Source organism: Clupea harengus, chromosome 20 (genome assembly GCF_900700415.2).
Source record: "Clupea harengus chromosome 20, Ch_v2.0.2, whole genome shotgun sequence".
NCBI lineage: Eukaryota > Metazoa > Chordata > Actinopteri > Clupeiformes > Clupeidae > Clupea > Clupea harengus.
In genome coordinates this window covers 7,385,231-7,402,629 of record NC_045171.1, presented here as the reverse complement: position 1 = coordinate 7,402,629, position 17,399 = coordinate 7,385,231, and the positions used below count along the sequence as shown (strand labels likewise).

Genomic DNA, 17,399 nt, shown 5'->3' with positions numbered 1-17,399 from the left:
TTTTGTAAGCTGAGGTTTCGCTGAGAGGACTTCGCAGCGGCAACAGACTGAAAATTATCTGTCTGGAATCACTATGGCAGCTGCAGGTAAGACTTCAAGTTATTTCAGAGCTGAATTACTCCATGCAAATGTTATACATAAGCTGTTATATATATATTATGTCAAATAAGTTTATTGTTGTTGATAAGGTTACTATGGTGCAAGTTGCTCTCTAGAGAACTGAGCTGTGACATGGTTTAACTAGGGTAGCGATAGCATAGCAAATCTGTTTTCCCCTTGTATTACTTTGAATAACGATTTCTGATATGAACATGAATTATAATGATTTGCTTGTCACGAATTATGTTGCCGATGTCTCATAAAAAAGACAACCTATAGGTAATGGAAGTATCGGGGTAATTCGCATAATGTGGCTTTAATTCTATGGCTGTTATGTCATCTGTCATGGTTTTCTATATATTTGAGCTTTTTTCTTTTTTCCAGATATCTCTTACGGTGAGCTGAAAGCCCTGATAGATTAAGGCCGAAGGACTCCTCCTGGTTGACGTTCGTTCCAAAGAGGAGGTTGACCGTGGACACATACAAGGATCCATCCATATACCATGTAAAACCATTTCAGATGACACTCCCCGCTAGTTTCTAACTATATAAACAAAGTTTCACTTACACAAAAGTTCAGATGTGCGACTAAGTAGCCTATTTTAGGCGTGTTATATAAAAAGAAGGTTGTAAATAGAAAGCTTCACAAGTTGTTAGCTGGTGATGCATTTGGAATGTATCATTATCTTTGATTTCAACAGCTCCCTCTTCTGTAGATAAAGTGAAATACACATATTTTTGTGGCGAAAAAACATTCTAATTGAACAGTGCTGTTTTTCAATCCTGAAATGTGTCCTTAATAGGGTTTGTATTCTCTTCCCTATTGCTCCCTCATTCGCAGTGGACCAGGTAGAGAGCAGCATGTCTCTGGACGCCTCAGCATTCCAGGAGAAGTTTGGCGTTCCTAAACCCCTTCTTGACTCTCCGGACCTTGTCTTCCACTGTCAGTTGGGCCGACGTGGAGCAGTAGCAACAGAGAAGGCCAGAGGCCTTGGCTTCCAAAAGTATGAACCTAATTCATTTCCAGCAGTCCAGTGTGACTTTCTTAGACCAGATCATTTTAGCAAAGTGAAGCCTCAGGCAAACGAGATGTCGTTGTCCCGCTAAGATTAATTAAAATATTACTATTTTGAAAGCAGACTCACATTCACTCAGCCATGGAAGTGCTTGATGGAATGAGTTAGTGCAGCTCACATAAATGGTTTTATTTGAAAAAGGCTTAAGGCAAGAAATTCCAGATCACTTTTAGTACTCCACAGTTCTTCAAATAAAGACCCTCGAATGATATATAATCAGAATAGGCAAATAATGAAAGTGTGGTGTTGTTTATTACTGCGTAGTTATCCAAAGGTAAAACTAATGAATTACAAATAATTAATTAATACTGACGGGATACATACACATAAAAGATACATACACATGGACTCAGGAATGAAATTCAATACATTGACTTTGTTGTACATAAAGCTCCTTCCTTTCCCTAAGCAATTTTGAATAAAGTTTATGACTCAAATTAATGAAGGTCATTTAAAAATAAATAATGAATATAGGCAAATGTGTTAACATTGGAAGTGATTTCCCTTTCAAGAAATTGCTCGGTCTTATTATTTTCTCTACAGCAAAATATGATTTTGTAATATGTATGTTTTTCTTTTTTTTTCAATTACAGGGCCCGTAACTACACTGGAGGGTACAAGGAATGGTCTGAAAAGGAAGGAAAATAAATAAGCTGGAATTTCGGTTCCCACTTCAGGATATAATATAAAAAATGTGCCTCTGTGTCCCTGCATCTTAGCATAAACTGGCTCTCACAGTTACAGCTCATATATGTCTGCAATAAAGCTTCATTGTGGTGAAATGTTTCTGGTACCTATTTGCAATGGAAACTCAATTATTGCACTATTTGTTTATACATACTGTTGTGAACCGACTCTGTGACGACCCTTGCAAGAAGGGGCGCCATTACCCTATACATTTATAACCCGAAATTAGCGCCAAATCTGTAACACCTTGTTGAAGCAGAAGTATGGACATGTACATAGATCTCTGCCGCGCTTCTAGGTAATGCACCTTAACTTTGAATGTTACTTAATTTCAGGTGAGTAAATGCAGGTGTTACAAGGATCATGTAGGTTATTCTGTCCATTACATAGTCCTACATCAAGGAGCTGCCTTAACCATCAAGTAAACGATTTTTTTTCGCCTAATTGTGGGCAGCATATTACATTAAATGTTATTGCATATCCGTTTGATGTGGCTCAGACCCATTGTAATTGTGCTTGTAGCATGCCCCTGTGGCTAGCACCACTGCTGAAAGCTGCTGGGAGACTGAAGACCGACCGCGCCAGGCGTAGATCCGCATACAGGCTCATACAGCGACAGCTGGTTAGGCTTAATCATTATAATAAGAATGTCGAATGTTGCAAGGAGATATGCTTTACAATTAAGTGACATGTTGTGGTCATTTTGCGCAGTTTCTCTACAGAGTTGGCTGCACCGATGAAAACTGCAGGCCAACGTACATATATCCAGCCGAGTTAAAAGAGCTGATTCGTGCCGCCTTCCCAGACAAACTCTGCAATTACCCCGACCCATGTAATGAAAAGGTGTGAATGCATATAGTCTATTACGTTGTTCTTACATGTATCGCTTACGCCTATGTGATCCATTGAGATTTTATGTAAGACGAATACAGTATGAAGAAACGTGTGTGCTTATCTCAGTGTTTATACTTTTTGCAGATACATGCAGTCACCTTGGATGATCTCCATAATGTGAGCCCGGCTAATCAGAGCTGGGTATCCTATGTATGAATAAGATCACGACGCTTCTGATTCATTTCTGTAGTGATTAAAATGACTGTAGTGATTGAAATGAAGTAGCTTTTTACATGATATCGTGGATGTGGTGTAAGTTTAGACGACGTGTTTGTTTCATACAATAAAGGCAACAAAGTATTGTAATAAAAGTGTTACAGTGGTTTGTTACATTTCTAGAATGGTGGATGCACTGAGGCCGGGTGGGCCTCAGAAACCGCCATTCGGTATCACGTGATCTAATAATTTCTCAGAATATGTGTTGGTGAGACAGTCCATGAAAATGATTAAAGAAATTTACGAGGTAACCACTTTATTGTAATTGAATAGTTGCCAAGGTACTGGTGAGTGGATTTAAATACAGTGTCACAAGTGTTCGTGTGCATATGAATTAATGAGATTCAGCCGCTAGCCATGTTAGCGAGTAGGCTAACTTATTGTACAGTAGCTGTTTGGGCTATAGCTAATGCGAATTAGTACATAGCTAGGTCCATGGAGACATTTATTCAATCTTTTCGTTTAATCCAGCTGTCGTTTTTCAAAGTCTGCAGAAAATACAAAAATGTTACCATCTGCAATAATAAATCCTGGTGTACCACAGGTGGTTAGGCTTTTGATGACACTGGTTCATGGCGATGGTAAACAGAGGAGACCATCCGCTAATCGCAAGGATGGAGGACTACTGGTGTTGCTGTGTACTGAGTCACATCCATCAGAAAAGCTCACATGCACGAGTATGGCTTGTTTTAGTGTGTTGCTGTAAATTACTTCTACTGTTTGTTGTTTGTGGTTCACACATTTTACTTTTATGTAGTTGCTGCCGCTGGACCGTGGTGCCCTCAAACATCCATCGAAAGTGTCTTACATGGTGGGTTCTATACTTTCTCACAATTTTATGATACTACAAAGATACACATGGTTTGTGATTTGTAAGGGTGATGTATGTCCACTTCACAAATCTGACTTTTAGAGGTGACTGCAAGCCTCCCTGTGTCTGCCTCAATCTGCACATCTCCAGACACTGAGGAGTTGACGATGTTTACTGAATCAGCTGGGCCACTTAATTTCCTTCTGGCCTTTCAGGTATTACAACTATATGTAAGGTGAAACCTGTTACACTATGTCAGCCCAAACAGAAATTGAGTTGACAATGAAACAATAGACTATAAATAATTGCACTGCCTCGCCTATGCTTACAAACACAACAATGCTTGGACACCTGCAAGTGAAATAACTGCAGTCTTTCTTTAGGTGAGCAAGGCTAATCAGTGTTGGCAGCAGGAGATGTTCTCTACTGAAGCATTTCTTCACAGGATCAGCCTGGTTCATGCTCAGGTATTAAGGCCAGTGGACATGGTTGCTGTCAGAAGTGATATTCAGCTCTCATAGTAAATTATTGTCTGAAAAGTGAAAAGGCTTCTCTATTTGACTTCTCCATAATCTGTCTTTTCCAAACAGTTGAAAATCTTTTGTCAATTCAAGGACAATGGGAAGACTCACCAGCACATGTTTGGGTATTGAGGATTTAGATTTTTGATTTTTTTTTAATGAGTGACATTTGCAAATGAACAGTTCAACACCTGTACTGTATTTGTATTTGTTCAGTGTATTTTCCTGTCTGTTGATGTGAACAGTGATGATGTGAACAGCAAGCTGTTGCTAAACAATCGAAGCATTATCATGGACAGCACCTGTTATCAACTGTAGGTGGGCGTGAACTTACCTCACCTTTACAAACATGTTCCCGAAGCATAAATGTCCTTGTAATATCATCTCTCTCGCTCCATCTATTATCTATCTATCTCTCTGTGTGTATCTCATCTCTATCTCACTTTCTTTATTATTGTCTGATTCTGTGTATTCCTCTCCTCTCTTTCTCTTGCTCCCTCTTAAGTTGTCCTTTCTCAGTGGGTGGTCTAGCTCCCTGTGGTCAGATGCATGCAGTAGTGGGGGCGGAGGTCCCGTTGCTGCTCCCTCCTCAGCTGGTGGAGACGGGACTCTGTGGGGAGGCCAGCATCGTCACCATGGCAGCGCTGGCCCCCTGCATGGATCCGTACCCAAACTGGCCCGTTCGCCTGTCAACCATTCAGATATCCTTTATGACAATTAAAGTAAAGGATAGCTAATGTTTAAAGGTTGTTTGTCTAAAACTAGCACTTTAACTGCCATTCAATATACATTTGATGATGTTATTTAAAACGTATCTGGCAAGAGAAATATGACTTAGAAAGTATGAAAAAACATACACATTGTTACATACACATACACAATAAGACAAGTTTACCATTTATATTCTCTCACATATTCTACCATGTGCACTAACTCTTTTATGATTCCTCAACCCACCCACCTCACGTGTTGGTTTACAGCCCCTGCGGTATGCCTTACCTGGAAGCCAACATGGCCGCTCCCTTGAGCTTCCTGAAAGCCCTGGCAGGCTCTCTGGTTTGGGGAGAGATGGGGCTCACCATGGTGACCTGCGCTGATAAGCTGCTGGTAGCGGGTGAAGCACCGGAATCAAAAGGTTCAGGTTTAACAAGTCAGATTTAAAAGCTTTACCTTCTTTTGCAATTTAAGGTAAAAATAGTTTCAGGTGAATACTTTCATCTCCAGATCAGGATTCTGTCTGAAGAATGTGATTCCACTGTACATTTGTTGTGATGAGAGGTGTTGAAATGGCCTTGAGAAAGGTCTGTATTTATACCCTGCCACAGGCGTCCTGTGTTGTGACATGGTGTTCCATGTAGAGGACAAAGAGAGGAACCAGGAAACAGAGTCCAAATGGAACCACACTGTGATGCAGACTCTCACTCTCTTCCTCTTTCTTCATCACTCTGACCCCTTCCACTCACAACTCTCTGACATCATAGGTAAATTACCCAAATAACAGCATGCACCGTCGAGTCATTATCCAGCACTGGTATTCACACTTGCCCCCATGTATATTTTGTGTATGTGGAAAACTAACAACATATGTTTCTACTGTGTACAGTATTTCTTTCATCGGTTTAATCACATACATAATGTATGTACACATGTATGTAATGTAAAGTAATTGCATGAAGCACATGTAAGGTGTTTAAAGTTTATTTAGTTTTTTCTTCATGGCAGCCAACGAAGAGATGTTCGAGAAACACTTAGACCAGGTCCTCTGGCACAACAGTGAAAGAGTGACATCATCACTGCAATCTCTACTTGAAAAGACACTCAAATCTTATCAGAAGAAATGCTTGGTAAGTATGATGAATTTAAACATAGCTTTCACTACTTTGTCTCACTATGGCTGAGTTCTCTACCAGTTAAAAAACCCAAAATATATATTTTTTACATTATACACTAGAATCAGGGAAAGATGCAGTCAGCACTGTCTGTGATACTCAGCTCCCTTACCAGTGTGGTTAACAGTAGTAGCAGTGTTGAATTCCGGACTGCTTGCTTGGACAATATGAAGGTAAGGACTACTTCAACAAATCCTAAAGCGAGATATCACATGTTTGCTTTATAAGTCCTTTATAGAGGTAGTTGTGTACCTTGATTAAAAAGCTGAAGTCTCTACCTCAAACAGGTCAGCATGACTACGCTTTCAGTAAATAGTGAAATACATGTTACTAGGCAACGATAGAACCATTTTAACCAACTGTTGTGATTCATGCATTTAGCCACACAAATAACCTGCTGGGTCAAGACATGGGCAGAAATGTATAGGCTTTTAAAGGAAGGAAAAGAGCTCCCAATAGAACCAGTAGTGTCTCATCAGTCCTCAGCTTTAACCCCTTTAAACATGTGAGCACTGTCAGTGCTTTGAGGTCCTGTAGAATATGTTCGCAGTATTAACTGCTGAGTTTTGTTCATATGGAATTTCAGTACACAATCATAGATGTTTTCTGGTAGCAGTTGTTGTTTGCTTGTCTGTTTTTGTACAAGCACATGCAGTCTGTGTGTCTTTTTTTGTTCCCGCCCTTGCTATATATTTAAAAATCTATTTCTCTTATACACTGTTTGGGGTTGTCAGTGCTGATGATGGGCTTGTATCTTATCCTGTTTCAGGTACAGGACACTCATCAGCTGTCCACGTCTCTTGAGCGATCGCTTCACAACATCACAGGAAGTCGGGTTCTTCCACTTCACAGGTGCGGCCCTAAGAAGGTAATCTTCTTAATTTGGCCTGTTTCATCACCGTGGGTCATCAGCATTCCTGTAAACTCTTAACAAGCCTCACCTTTGACCAGCTATCAAATCACCTATTTTCAGCAATCGCCATTTCCTTAAACAATGTTATCTCACCTCTCTGCTGTAAATATTACTCAATCTTTCTCAGGTCTCATACATCCGAAGCACTGGCATTGTACACCACTGATACGTATCTATATTGAGCAGAGTGATGCAATAATGGTCACGGAGAATGTTAACTTTTTGCCTTCTCTTTTTAGCCTGAGATTGGAGGTGGGCATGGCTCTGCAGTCCAGAGACCAGAGGAGCAGGAGGAAAGTATGAGGGATTTTTTTTTACTTTCATGCTAAACAACCATCTATTGTATGTGTGTTCAGTCTAAATGTATAGATATATTTTGATATATTAGAGTTAGACTAATGTAAATATATTTAGACAGAGCAGGTCAAACCCTTAGATTCACTTTACCTACCCTGTCCTACAGCCTGTGTGCAGGAGGTGGGGGAGACTGACTATCACGCTGAACTTGTGTCCTGCACCGCTAAGAGACAGGGGACAGCGCCCTCTGCTGATGAATCACCTTTCTACAAGCAGAGACCCACAGAGGTGACCCAGCTACAAGAAAACCTGCTTTCCTCCTCACCCGTTTCCCAGAGCCAGCTGTGTGTAAGGAACACGCCATCGGTAACACTCACCACAAGCATCTCTAACCAAACCCAACAGGCAAGGACCTCAATTTATGTGCTGTTGTATGCGAGTTATCTCAAACCTTTTTGTCATTTTTTACCCAAATCATTTGCAAAGAGTGCACAGCACCTCTGTGGTTATGATTAACTTGTTGATAAGTGTGTTTATAACATTTATAACGTGGCTGAGTCTTATTAATGGCATTTGCTTTTGCCCTTTCCTTAGGAAGACACACAGTGGCTTCAAGCAATTCAAGATTTTTCTGAATGGGACTGAAGCCAACAGGACTGATATTACTGTTACAACACATTACAATCAAATTGTTTAAAACTAAAATATTGTGTAGCCTTTTTTTTAAATTGATACATTTTTGTATGCATATATGGTACCACAATCTTACGCTTGTAAATGTTACTTAAATTATAATTGATGGCGTGTGCTTCATGCAGGGGTAAAATCAACTTTTAAATATTGTAGCCTACACATTGATTTGATTTGTCACAGTCGTGCTTGATCACAACTGAAGTGATAATAAACAAACTGGTGTCCTAGATGGCTTTTTAATTGAAAGTTAAAAAAAAAAAAAAAAAAACATTTTGAAAGTTCGTTTTACGTAAAGTATACGTGCTCACTTACAACGATAAATTAAAGTTGGAACAAATTATTTTTTGATAAAGAACGCAATCAGTGTTTGACATGTGAGGAGTACGCGCGGTTTGCGTGTGTGACGTATTTTCCGTTTCCACCAAAGAAGAAGAGAAGCGATTTTCGCGGCAATCTGAATTGACTGCAAGTGTCAATGAGCCCCCAGCCTTTGTTATTTCCAGGCGAATAGCGAAATAGCAGGTCTAACTACATTTAGGCTCTTGGGCTGATGTCTGTTTTAGCACGATCGCAATAAAAGTGTAGCTATCCGTCAAGCAGAATTTTTGTTGGATGCTTAGACAACCTGTTATTAGCTAACGCTAGCTTAGTTAACTTACCTTCACTACCAAGATACTGTAACACGTATCATTGCATTTGTATGAATATTTGTCGGTTGATCCTGTAATTTAGAGTTTATACAAATACGATGGCGATGCCAAACACAGATCAGATTAAAGAGGAGTTGGAGTTGTTCGATATAGGCTATGAAGATGAATTGGTCCTAGACAAAAGTAAGTGTCACTAATGTTATTCCCTGCTTGCTAGCTCACCAGCTAGCCAATTTATGTATCCTAACATCAGTTTGTTCGGTTGGGTTAGTTCAGTTTAGTTGGTACATTTAACCAAACATGTTAATGGTATTTATTTGGTGAGGAATGTCATGGCGAGTACAAGTAACTGCATTTTCATTGCTTATGGTAATCATCTATTTGGATATCGTTTACAACTCTTAATTCGCTGTCGCTTTAAAAGAAAAATAACGTTAGGTTCCACAGCGACACATTTGGAAGGCGTGTAGGGAAGAACAGTTGTAGGTTGTAAGACCAAAATGTTTACTCGAACAACATTTCCATACGATGATTTCCACTTACGCACTTTACGTCCGTTTCTTAGTGCTGGAGCAGTGTCTGTGCCACAGGATGAAGGGGGACGAGATAGTATTGGAGTGGGTCGCCTTCAGCACCACCAAGGGAGGCCGGAAGCTGAGTCTGGACCACCTGGAGCAGTTTCAGCATGAGGTGAGCAGATTATGATGATGGTCGTTTCTGAGGATGCCGTTACGTTAGCATATTTTCATTGTTTTGGTTCGGCATGACTTGTTGGTAGACACTTTGCAGCATATAGAAGAGTGAGGATGATCTGGGGATTTTTCGGTAACCTTTCTCTGCCTGTGTTCGATATGACTGATACATAGTAAGCCCTTGAGAGGGGACCTTCATGAGATATTTAAGAGATTGCGACATTGATATGTCATGTGCACTCTGCAGGTTTTGAATAAGAAGAACAAATCCAAGCAGACCGCTAAGAAAGACGACTCCTATAACAGGACCCGGGACATCAACTCTATTCAGGATCTGTATCCTTACTCACTTGAGCTGCTAGAACACAATTGTGTTTACATATGTGTTTATGCCTCACAGCTGGCCATACAGTATTCATAAACTGATGTGTTAGTCATTCTTGACTCAGACCCTTCAGAATCAAAGCTGAGGAAGAGGAGGAAAATCTGCTAGACTCCTACTCCACTCCGGCCAAGGTAACATCTGTAAAGGAGCTGTGTTTGTAAATGGCCGTTACAGTTTTTACCAACGTTAGTTCAAACTCACACGTGTTTCTTTTAAGGGTTCCCAGAAGCGAGCTCTTACTACACCAGAGCACCCCCAGTCCAAGAGATGTGCTCGCATGACCAGCCCTGGGCTCATACTTTCACCTGCCAGTTTCTCCCCATGGTAATTTAGTTTAAAAGCACACATATTCACGCACCCTTTATCTCTCCCTCAAAACATATACACATATGCACTCTGTAATTCCACTGCTATATATCCATGGAAACACACTGTCATTCCTTCCATCCTATTCACTCACACATACTGACAATTCATACAAATAACATGACAAAAGCTACAAACACAGAACTGACTACCCATTGTTATTTCATTATTTGCTATTTATTCTTTCACCTTCCCTTGTCTCTCCCTCCCTCCCCCCTCTCTCTCCCTCCCTCCCACCCCCCCCCCCCCCCCACCCCCTCTCCTTGTGTCTATTTCTCTGCCTGTGAAGTGCCACCCCTTCACAGAAGTACAGTGTGCGCAGCACCCGTGGGGAGGTGGTGTCCACTTTCGGGGAGGCACAGGACAAGCTCTGGAGTGCCCAGAAGGGTCAAAGGTCGGTGAGCGTCATGCCGCTCCTGAGCGGAGAGGATGCGCTGACCTCTAGCTACAAGTACATGTTCCAGCGGCTCAGGGACATCCGTGATGGTGGGTCCTTGCTGACCACACACACACACACACACACACACACTTCGGTGCGTCTATTCTGCCGGTTTGATAACTTAGGGTTTGCTCTGGGAGGTCAGTTTTTGGCACTTGGAAGTAGTTCAGAGCAGTTGATAGATTATTTTTGCTCACAGGCAGGTATGTGAGTACTACATAGGTAGGTTTGCCTGAACTGAGGCATTTGATTGATACATCCATTTGTTTGTGGATTGTCCTTAGTGTGATGAGGGCCAGTAGAACACAGAAGCCATATTTGAATTTTCACACTAGTCTTCTTGATAAATGTTACTGAATAATAATGTTTCTGTTATGTATGTTCTTTTATTCAGTACTGACTGAGAAGATTGAAGGCTTGGGTGAAGAACTAAAGCTCCACTTTAATATTGAGGAGATCTCCCCTGTGTCCTTGCCTGCACAGGTAACCCTCAACCTTACCACAGCACATCCCCACCCTCTGTTCTCTGTCCATTTTCTATATTTGTTCTACTAAATGGTGGGGTTGTTTGGTGTTCTGGCAGCTTGTCCCTCTTGCCGATACCTGATTATTGACCCATTTTTTTCCATAATAATTTTGCTACATTTCTGCACCCACTACAATAATGAATGTGAATGATTCATCATTCAAAATAAAAATGGTTGATGCCTAACTGTAATATTAGTGCATAAAATGTACGTGTGTGTGTGCGCCCCCAGGATAAGATGACAGTGTTGGGTCAGGTGTGTTGCGACAGCAACGGGAAGCTGAACGCCCAGTCTGTGCTCCTGGAGGCGGGGCAAGAGCATGGTGGGAGGCAGGTGCGGCTGGACCTGTCTGATCTCAGGGAGTACTCCCTCTTCCCCGGGCAGGTGAATGAGCTCACACACACACATAAGCACACACACACACTTGCTCTAACACATAAGCACGCACACACACACACACACACACACACACACACACAAGCACACACACACTTGCTCTCACACATAAGCACACACACACACACTCACTTGCACACACACACAAGCACACACAAACAAAGCACACACACACACACACACACACACACACTTGCTCTCACACATAAGCACACGCACACACACACATTAACACACACACACATTAACACACACACACATAAGCACACACACACATAAGCACACACACAAGCACACACACACACTTGCTCTAACACATAAGCACGCACACACACACACACTTGCTCGCTCTAACACATAAGCACACACACACACACACACACTTGCTCTCACACATAAGCACACACACACAAGCACACACACACACTCACTTGCTCTCACACATGAGCACACACACACACACAAGCACACACACACACTCACTTGCTCTCACACATGAGCACACACACACAAGCACACACACACACTTGCTCTCACACATAAGCACACACACACACATTAACACACAGACACATAGGCACACACACATTAACACACACATAAGCACACACACATAAGCACACACACACAAGCACACACACACTTGCTCTCACACATAAGCACACACACACACACACTCACTTTCTCTCACACATAAGCACACACACACAAGCACACACAAACAAAGCACACACACACACACACACTTGCTCTCACACATAAGCACACGCACACACACACATTAACAAGCACACACACAAGCACACACACACACACACACACACACACACACACACACACTTGCTCTCACACATAAGCACACACACACTTGCTCTCATACATAAGCACACACACACACTTGCTCTCACACATAAGCGCGCACACACACACACATTTTCTCTCACACATAAGCGCACACACACCCACACACACACACACACACACACACTTGCTCTCACACATAAGCACACACACACACACACATTTTCTCTCACACATAAGCACACACACACACACACACACACACTTGCTCTCACACATAAGCGTACACACACTTGCTCTCACACATAAGCACACGCACACACACACATTAACACACACACACACACACACACACACACACATAAGCACACACACAAGCACACACACACACACACACACACACACTTGCTCTCACACATAAGCACACACACACTTGCTCTCATACATAAGCACACACACACACTTGCTCTCACACATAAGCGCGCACCCACACACACATTTTCTCTCACACATAAGCGCACACACACACACACACACACACACACACACACACACACACACACACACACACACTTGCTCTCACACATAAGCACACACACACACACACATTTTCTCTCACACATAAGCACACACACACACACACACACACACACACACACACACACACACACACACACTTGCTCTCACACATAAGCGCACACACACTTGCTCTCACACATAAGCACACACACACACACACATTTTCTCTCACACATAAGCACACACACTCACACACACACACCTGCTCTCACACATAAGCACACACACTTGCTCTCACACATAAGCACACACACACACTTGCTCTCACACATAAGCACACACACACACTTGCTCTCACACATAAGCACACACACACACACACACACACACACACACACACACACACACTTGCTCTCACACATAGGCACACACACACACACACTTGCTCTCACACGTAGGCACACATACACACTGTGGTAGCCCAAGCTGCTCTTGGGCTCCCACTTAGTTTAAACATGGCTGATTTCCCTTACTAGGACTATACAGGGCAGACTTTAGGACCCTGGGGAGGTGTTCTGGGGACTAGGCAGGTCGGGCCATTCCCTAATTGGACACACAGGTGTAGATTGTCTGACTAGTTGCTGATCAGTGCCAACTAGTCAGACATAGACTTTAAAACAGTCAGTAAGAAGGGCTGACGAGCGAGAAAGAGACAGAGGGGAAGGTGCCGGTTGCACTGGGTGCAAGCCGGAGGGTTTACCCCATTTTCTGTTTGTTTAAATACCTTTGTTTTTAAGTTTGAAGCCTTAATAAAGAACGTGCTTGAGAAATTCCCTTGTTGCGTTCTTTTGAGAGCTGGGCAGCCACAACTCACACTCTTGCTCTCACACATAAGCACACACAGACACACACACTTGCTCTCACACACACACACACACACACACACTTGCTCTCACACATAAGCACACATAAGCACACACACACACACACACTTACACTCTCACATAAGCACACACACACACACACACACTTGCTCTCCCACATAAGCACACACACACAGTTTTGTATGGCGGTGGCATCAATGCAATACTCAAAATAATTACAGAATACTCCATCCACTCACTACTCCATCTTCTCCTCTCTACTTTCCAGGTTGTCATCATGGAGGGAATGAACACCGATGGCCTCAAGTTTATGCCATCAAAGTTGTATGAGGTAAAGCCTCTCCCTTGATACAGCTCCCGCCATATATAATGCTGCTTACGCATTCTAAAAACATCTCTTCAGTTTGGTTAACAGTTTGTTTTGTTTGTTTGTTTGTTTACTCTGTAGGGTGTTCCTCTGCCTTTCTATTCCCCTGAGGTGAAAGAAGAATCTGAGGAGGGTAAGAGATGATCCGCAAATGAACTAAAATGACCCAAACATGACTTTCAGGAGACCTGTGCACCGTCATTGTTAGACGACCCTGCTAAACGATTGAAAGCTAAAATGAACCCATCTACCTAAGAACTAAGTTTTAGATTGCGGGAGAGGCTAGTGTTGTATTCATGGTATCACAATAAAGGTGATGCTATTCATGAAATAAGACGGAGACATCCTTCTAGTCTTCCATCACTTTGGTTGATCAGATTGTTAAGATTTTCAGTCTAATTTCAGGGTTGTGTAACAGTGAATAGCATTCTTATGACCTAATCATCTCTTGTGCTTTGTGAAGAAGCAAGATGTGTAACTGTCGCACCAGAACTACCTTCATGTATCAATTCAGTGTAAGAAATCCCTTCAGACGATGCTCTTTCCTTATATTTTTTCTCTCTTTGCATTTGTAGAGTCTAAGCCGGTAATGGTCTTGACTGCCTGTGGCCCCTTCACTCCTTCTGATAGCTTGGCTTATGACCCTCTGATTGACCTGCTGACTGTGATTAACAGAGACCGCCCTGACGTCTGCATCCTGGTAAGAACAACAGCACCAGAGCACAGTGGTGAAGATCCTATCCCATACTGACCACATGACACATAAGCTTGGGCTGCTTTGGTTACCTGATGAATGGGAATGAATGGATTCATATTTTTCCTAAATTATTTTCTTTGCCACAGTTGGGTCCTTTTGTTGATTCAAAACACGAACAGATTGAGGTAAGTTTTTTTTTTTATTATTATTATTATTATTATTATTATTATTATTTTATTTGTGTTCTGTTGCTTTGACTGTCTATTTTCTGCATGAATATATTTCATTGTTTTTGTTCCTTTTGAACAGAAATGTCAAGTGACTGAAACCTTTGAGAGTATATTTGCAAGATGTGTGAACAGTCTTGTGGAAGGAACAAGAGGGTATGTGCTTCCATCTTCATGTTGTTAAATATGTATATATTTAATTTAATTATATTTACCATTATGTTTTTAAAGATAAGCTTGACTGTCTGTTTACATAGAAATCTTGTGTATCAGAAACTTCACTTTCCTTTTGAAATTATTTATTTCAAATTCTTTTTGATTCCATCCTATGAAGAATTGGATGCAAGTTGGTGTTCGTTCCATCACAGCGAGACGTTCACCATAATTGTATTTACCCACAACCCCCTTTCACACTGCCTGACCTCAGTAAGGAGGACGTAGAGGTCAGTTACACGCTCCTAAGACACACGGCCACAGGCACTTTTTGTTGCGTTGAAAATGGGTTTCCTAGACAAGAACATATAGTGATTCATTTCTGCACCATTAGAATATTGCAGTGTTGCTAAGAGACTGTTTGAATGGAATGTTTACTTACAGCTGTACTTCATGAAAAAGACATTGATGGTCATCCTGCGATGTGTTTTCTTGTTTCCTGTCCCTAACAGAGAGTGAGCCTGGTATCCGACCCCTGCACTCTGGTCATTGAGGGCGTGACCTTTGGCCTGACCTCTACAGATATTCTGTTTCACATGGGAGCAGAGGAGATCAACAGGTAACATCAAAAACACATAGGGGCCCTAATTGAATTGACATGCAAGGAGCAAAGTCTGCCGCACATAAACTAAAGCTTTCATGTGGCTTGTGGGAGACATGCTGACCCACCCATGTTTGTTTCGCTTTGGAGGGAAGCTTGAAGGAAGGGGCTGGGATTTTTTTTTTTCAGTTGTATACTTTCAAAGTCTATCTTACTCTCCAACATGGCCTGCACTACCTTTTAAGTTTCAGTGACTGTACACAAACACCCAGAACCATTTCACTTCATCAAAGCAGTGCTCTGTCCCATTTACCCATTTACACAATCTCATAAGGGTCCAGGCAGTAGCATAAGAATAGCCTATAGCATAAGTATGTAATTCCTATAACATAAGTATGTAATTCCTATAACATAGGTGTGTAAGTCTTATAACATACTCTTCAACTGTTGAGTTTTAACACTACATAATTGATTTATCAGTAAAATAGTATTAATATTGTGTTCTGTGCTCTGACTTGTTCATGGTGTCGTTTCAGTGCTGCTGGCTCCGACCGGTTCTCCCGAATCATGAAACACATGTTGACCCAGAGGAGGTGAGACCCCACAAACACACCCGCACACATTAATGTATGCACACACTAACCACCATAATACCGGTCTAATGACTGATCAATGACTAAAACAAATCAATCAGATACTTGTAGTGCCTTTGCTCGCTCCCTTGTCACATCTTTGCTCCCTGAATTCCTCTTCTCCTCTTTCCTCCACAGCTACTACCCCCTCTACCCTCCCACAGAGGAGATCAACATGGACTATGAGAAGTTTCAGCTGTACGGTCACATGCCCGTGACCCCTGACATCCTGGTCGTCCCCTCAGAGCTGCGTTACTTCATCAAGGTAAAACCTGTATGCTGTTCTGTAGGCTAGTTAACATTCGCAGGAAAAAGCAGGACAGATACTGTTCATGTGCATACAGTCAAAGTCAAAATTGTCACAATAAAAGCCTTTAGTGTCCTATCGGCTGGATAGTACTCATTTTTCAGTAAGAAAGATTGTGGTTAAATGGAAGCCTGTTGAATCCTACCTGATGTAATCTTTCTGATCTTTTTCTCGCAGGATGTGATTGGTTGTTTGTGCATCAATCCTGGGCGTCTCACTAAAGGACAAGTTGGTGGCACGTTTGGCAGGTTGGTCGTCCAGAGAAGAGGCCCAGACGCAGAGGGGAAGAGAAGAAGTCCCTGCTTAACTGGACAAGTAGTGAAAATATGAAACTGAAAGGTGTCAATAAAGACTGTACATTTGTAATGTTGTTGGAAATGTAACCTAAGTATTTTTTCTAATCTATAAACTTGAAAATACTGGGGGGAACTTTTTTCATAGTGTATTTCTTGTTGGGCTTGTGATTTGTGCAAAACCTAAGAGCATCTCGCCAGTTTTCTGTCTTCTACCCATCTGTAAATTATGGTATCAATTCTGTATCTTTATTACATGATTTCCAGTTTGTCTTTTTTGATGAATTTAAAGATTTATCATTAAATAATTTTATACAGCACGGTTTCCTTGTTTTTGTGTTTGTACTTCTACATAATAATAATACGT

At 41.7% G+C, this 17,399-nt stretch overlaps 2 protein-coding genes, 1 long non-coding RNA gene and 1 pseudogene across 4 annotated transcripts; 3 read left to right on the top strand and 1 right to left on the bottom strand.

Moving 5' to 3' along the window:
• Positions 1-1,957, top strand: LOC116225251 (annotated as a pseudogene).
• Positions 1,958-4,443: 2,486 nt separating this feature from the next.
• On the bottom strand, positions 4,444-5,581 carry LOC116225252. 2 transcript variants are annotated; one of them, XR_004166002.2, is made up of 2 exons: positions 5,304-5,581; positions 4,444-5,010 (listed from the first exon to the last, which is right to left on the bottom strand). It is a non-coding gene; the product is annotated as an uncharacterized LOC116225252 (long non-coding RNA). The 2 variants fall into 2 exon arrangements; XR_004166003.2 differs by having other exon boundaries at positions 4,444-4,990.
• LOC105902828 (type 2 DNA topoisomerase 6 subunit B-like) lies at positions 4,850-8,323 on the top strand. The gene is made up of 8 exons (XM_031587465.2): positions 4,850-5,005; positions 5,271-5,439; positions 5,630-5,785; positions 6,027-6,148; positions 6,256-6,366; positions 6,963-7,061; positions 7,346-7,403; positions 7,570-8,323. The coding sequence occupies exons 1-8, from the start codon at positions 4,850-4,852 to the stop codon at positions 7,917-7,919; spliced, it is 1,221 nt and encodes a 406-aa protein (XP_031443325.1). The 3' UTR covers positions 7,920-8,323.
• Positions 8,324-8,463: 140 nt separating this feature from the next.
• On the top strand, positions 8,464-17,349 carry LOC116225250 (DNA polymerase alpha subunit B-like). Its single transcript, XM_031587464.2, has 18 exons — positions 8,464-8,929; positions 9,312-9,436; positions 9,686-9,774; positions 9,897-9,954; positions 10,041-10,147; positions 10,479-10,675; positions 11,023-11,111; positions 11,387-11,539; positions 14,024-14,086; positions 14,204-14,255; positions 14,698-14,822; positions 14,966-15,004; positions 15,129-15,202; positions 15,381-15,489; positions 15,712-15,818; positions 16,337-16,393; positions 16,571-16,697; positions 16,917-17,349. The coding sequence occupies exons 1-18, from the start codon at positions 8,845-8,847 to the stop codon at positions 17,067-17,069; spliced, it is 1,809 nt and encodes a 602-aa protein (XP_031443324.1). The 5' UTR covers positions 8,464-8,844; the 3' UTR covers positions 17,070-17,349.
• The last annotated feature ends 50 nt before the right edge of the window (positions 17,350-17,399 follow it).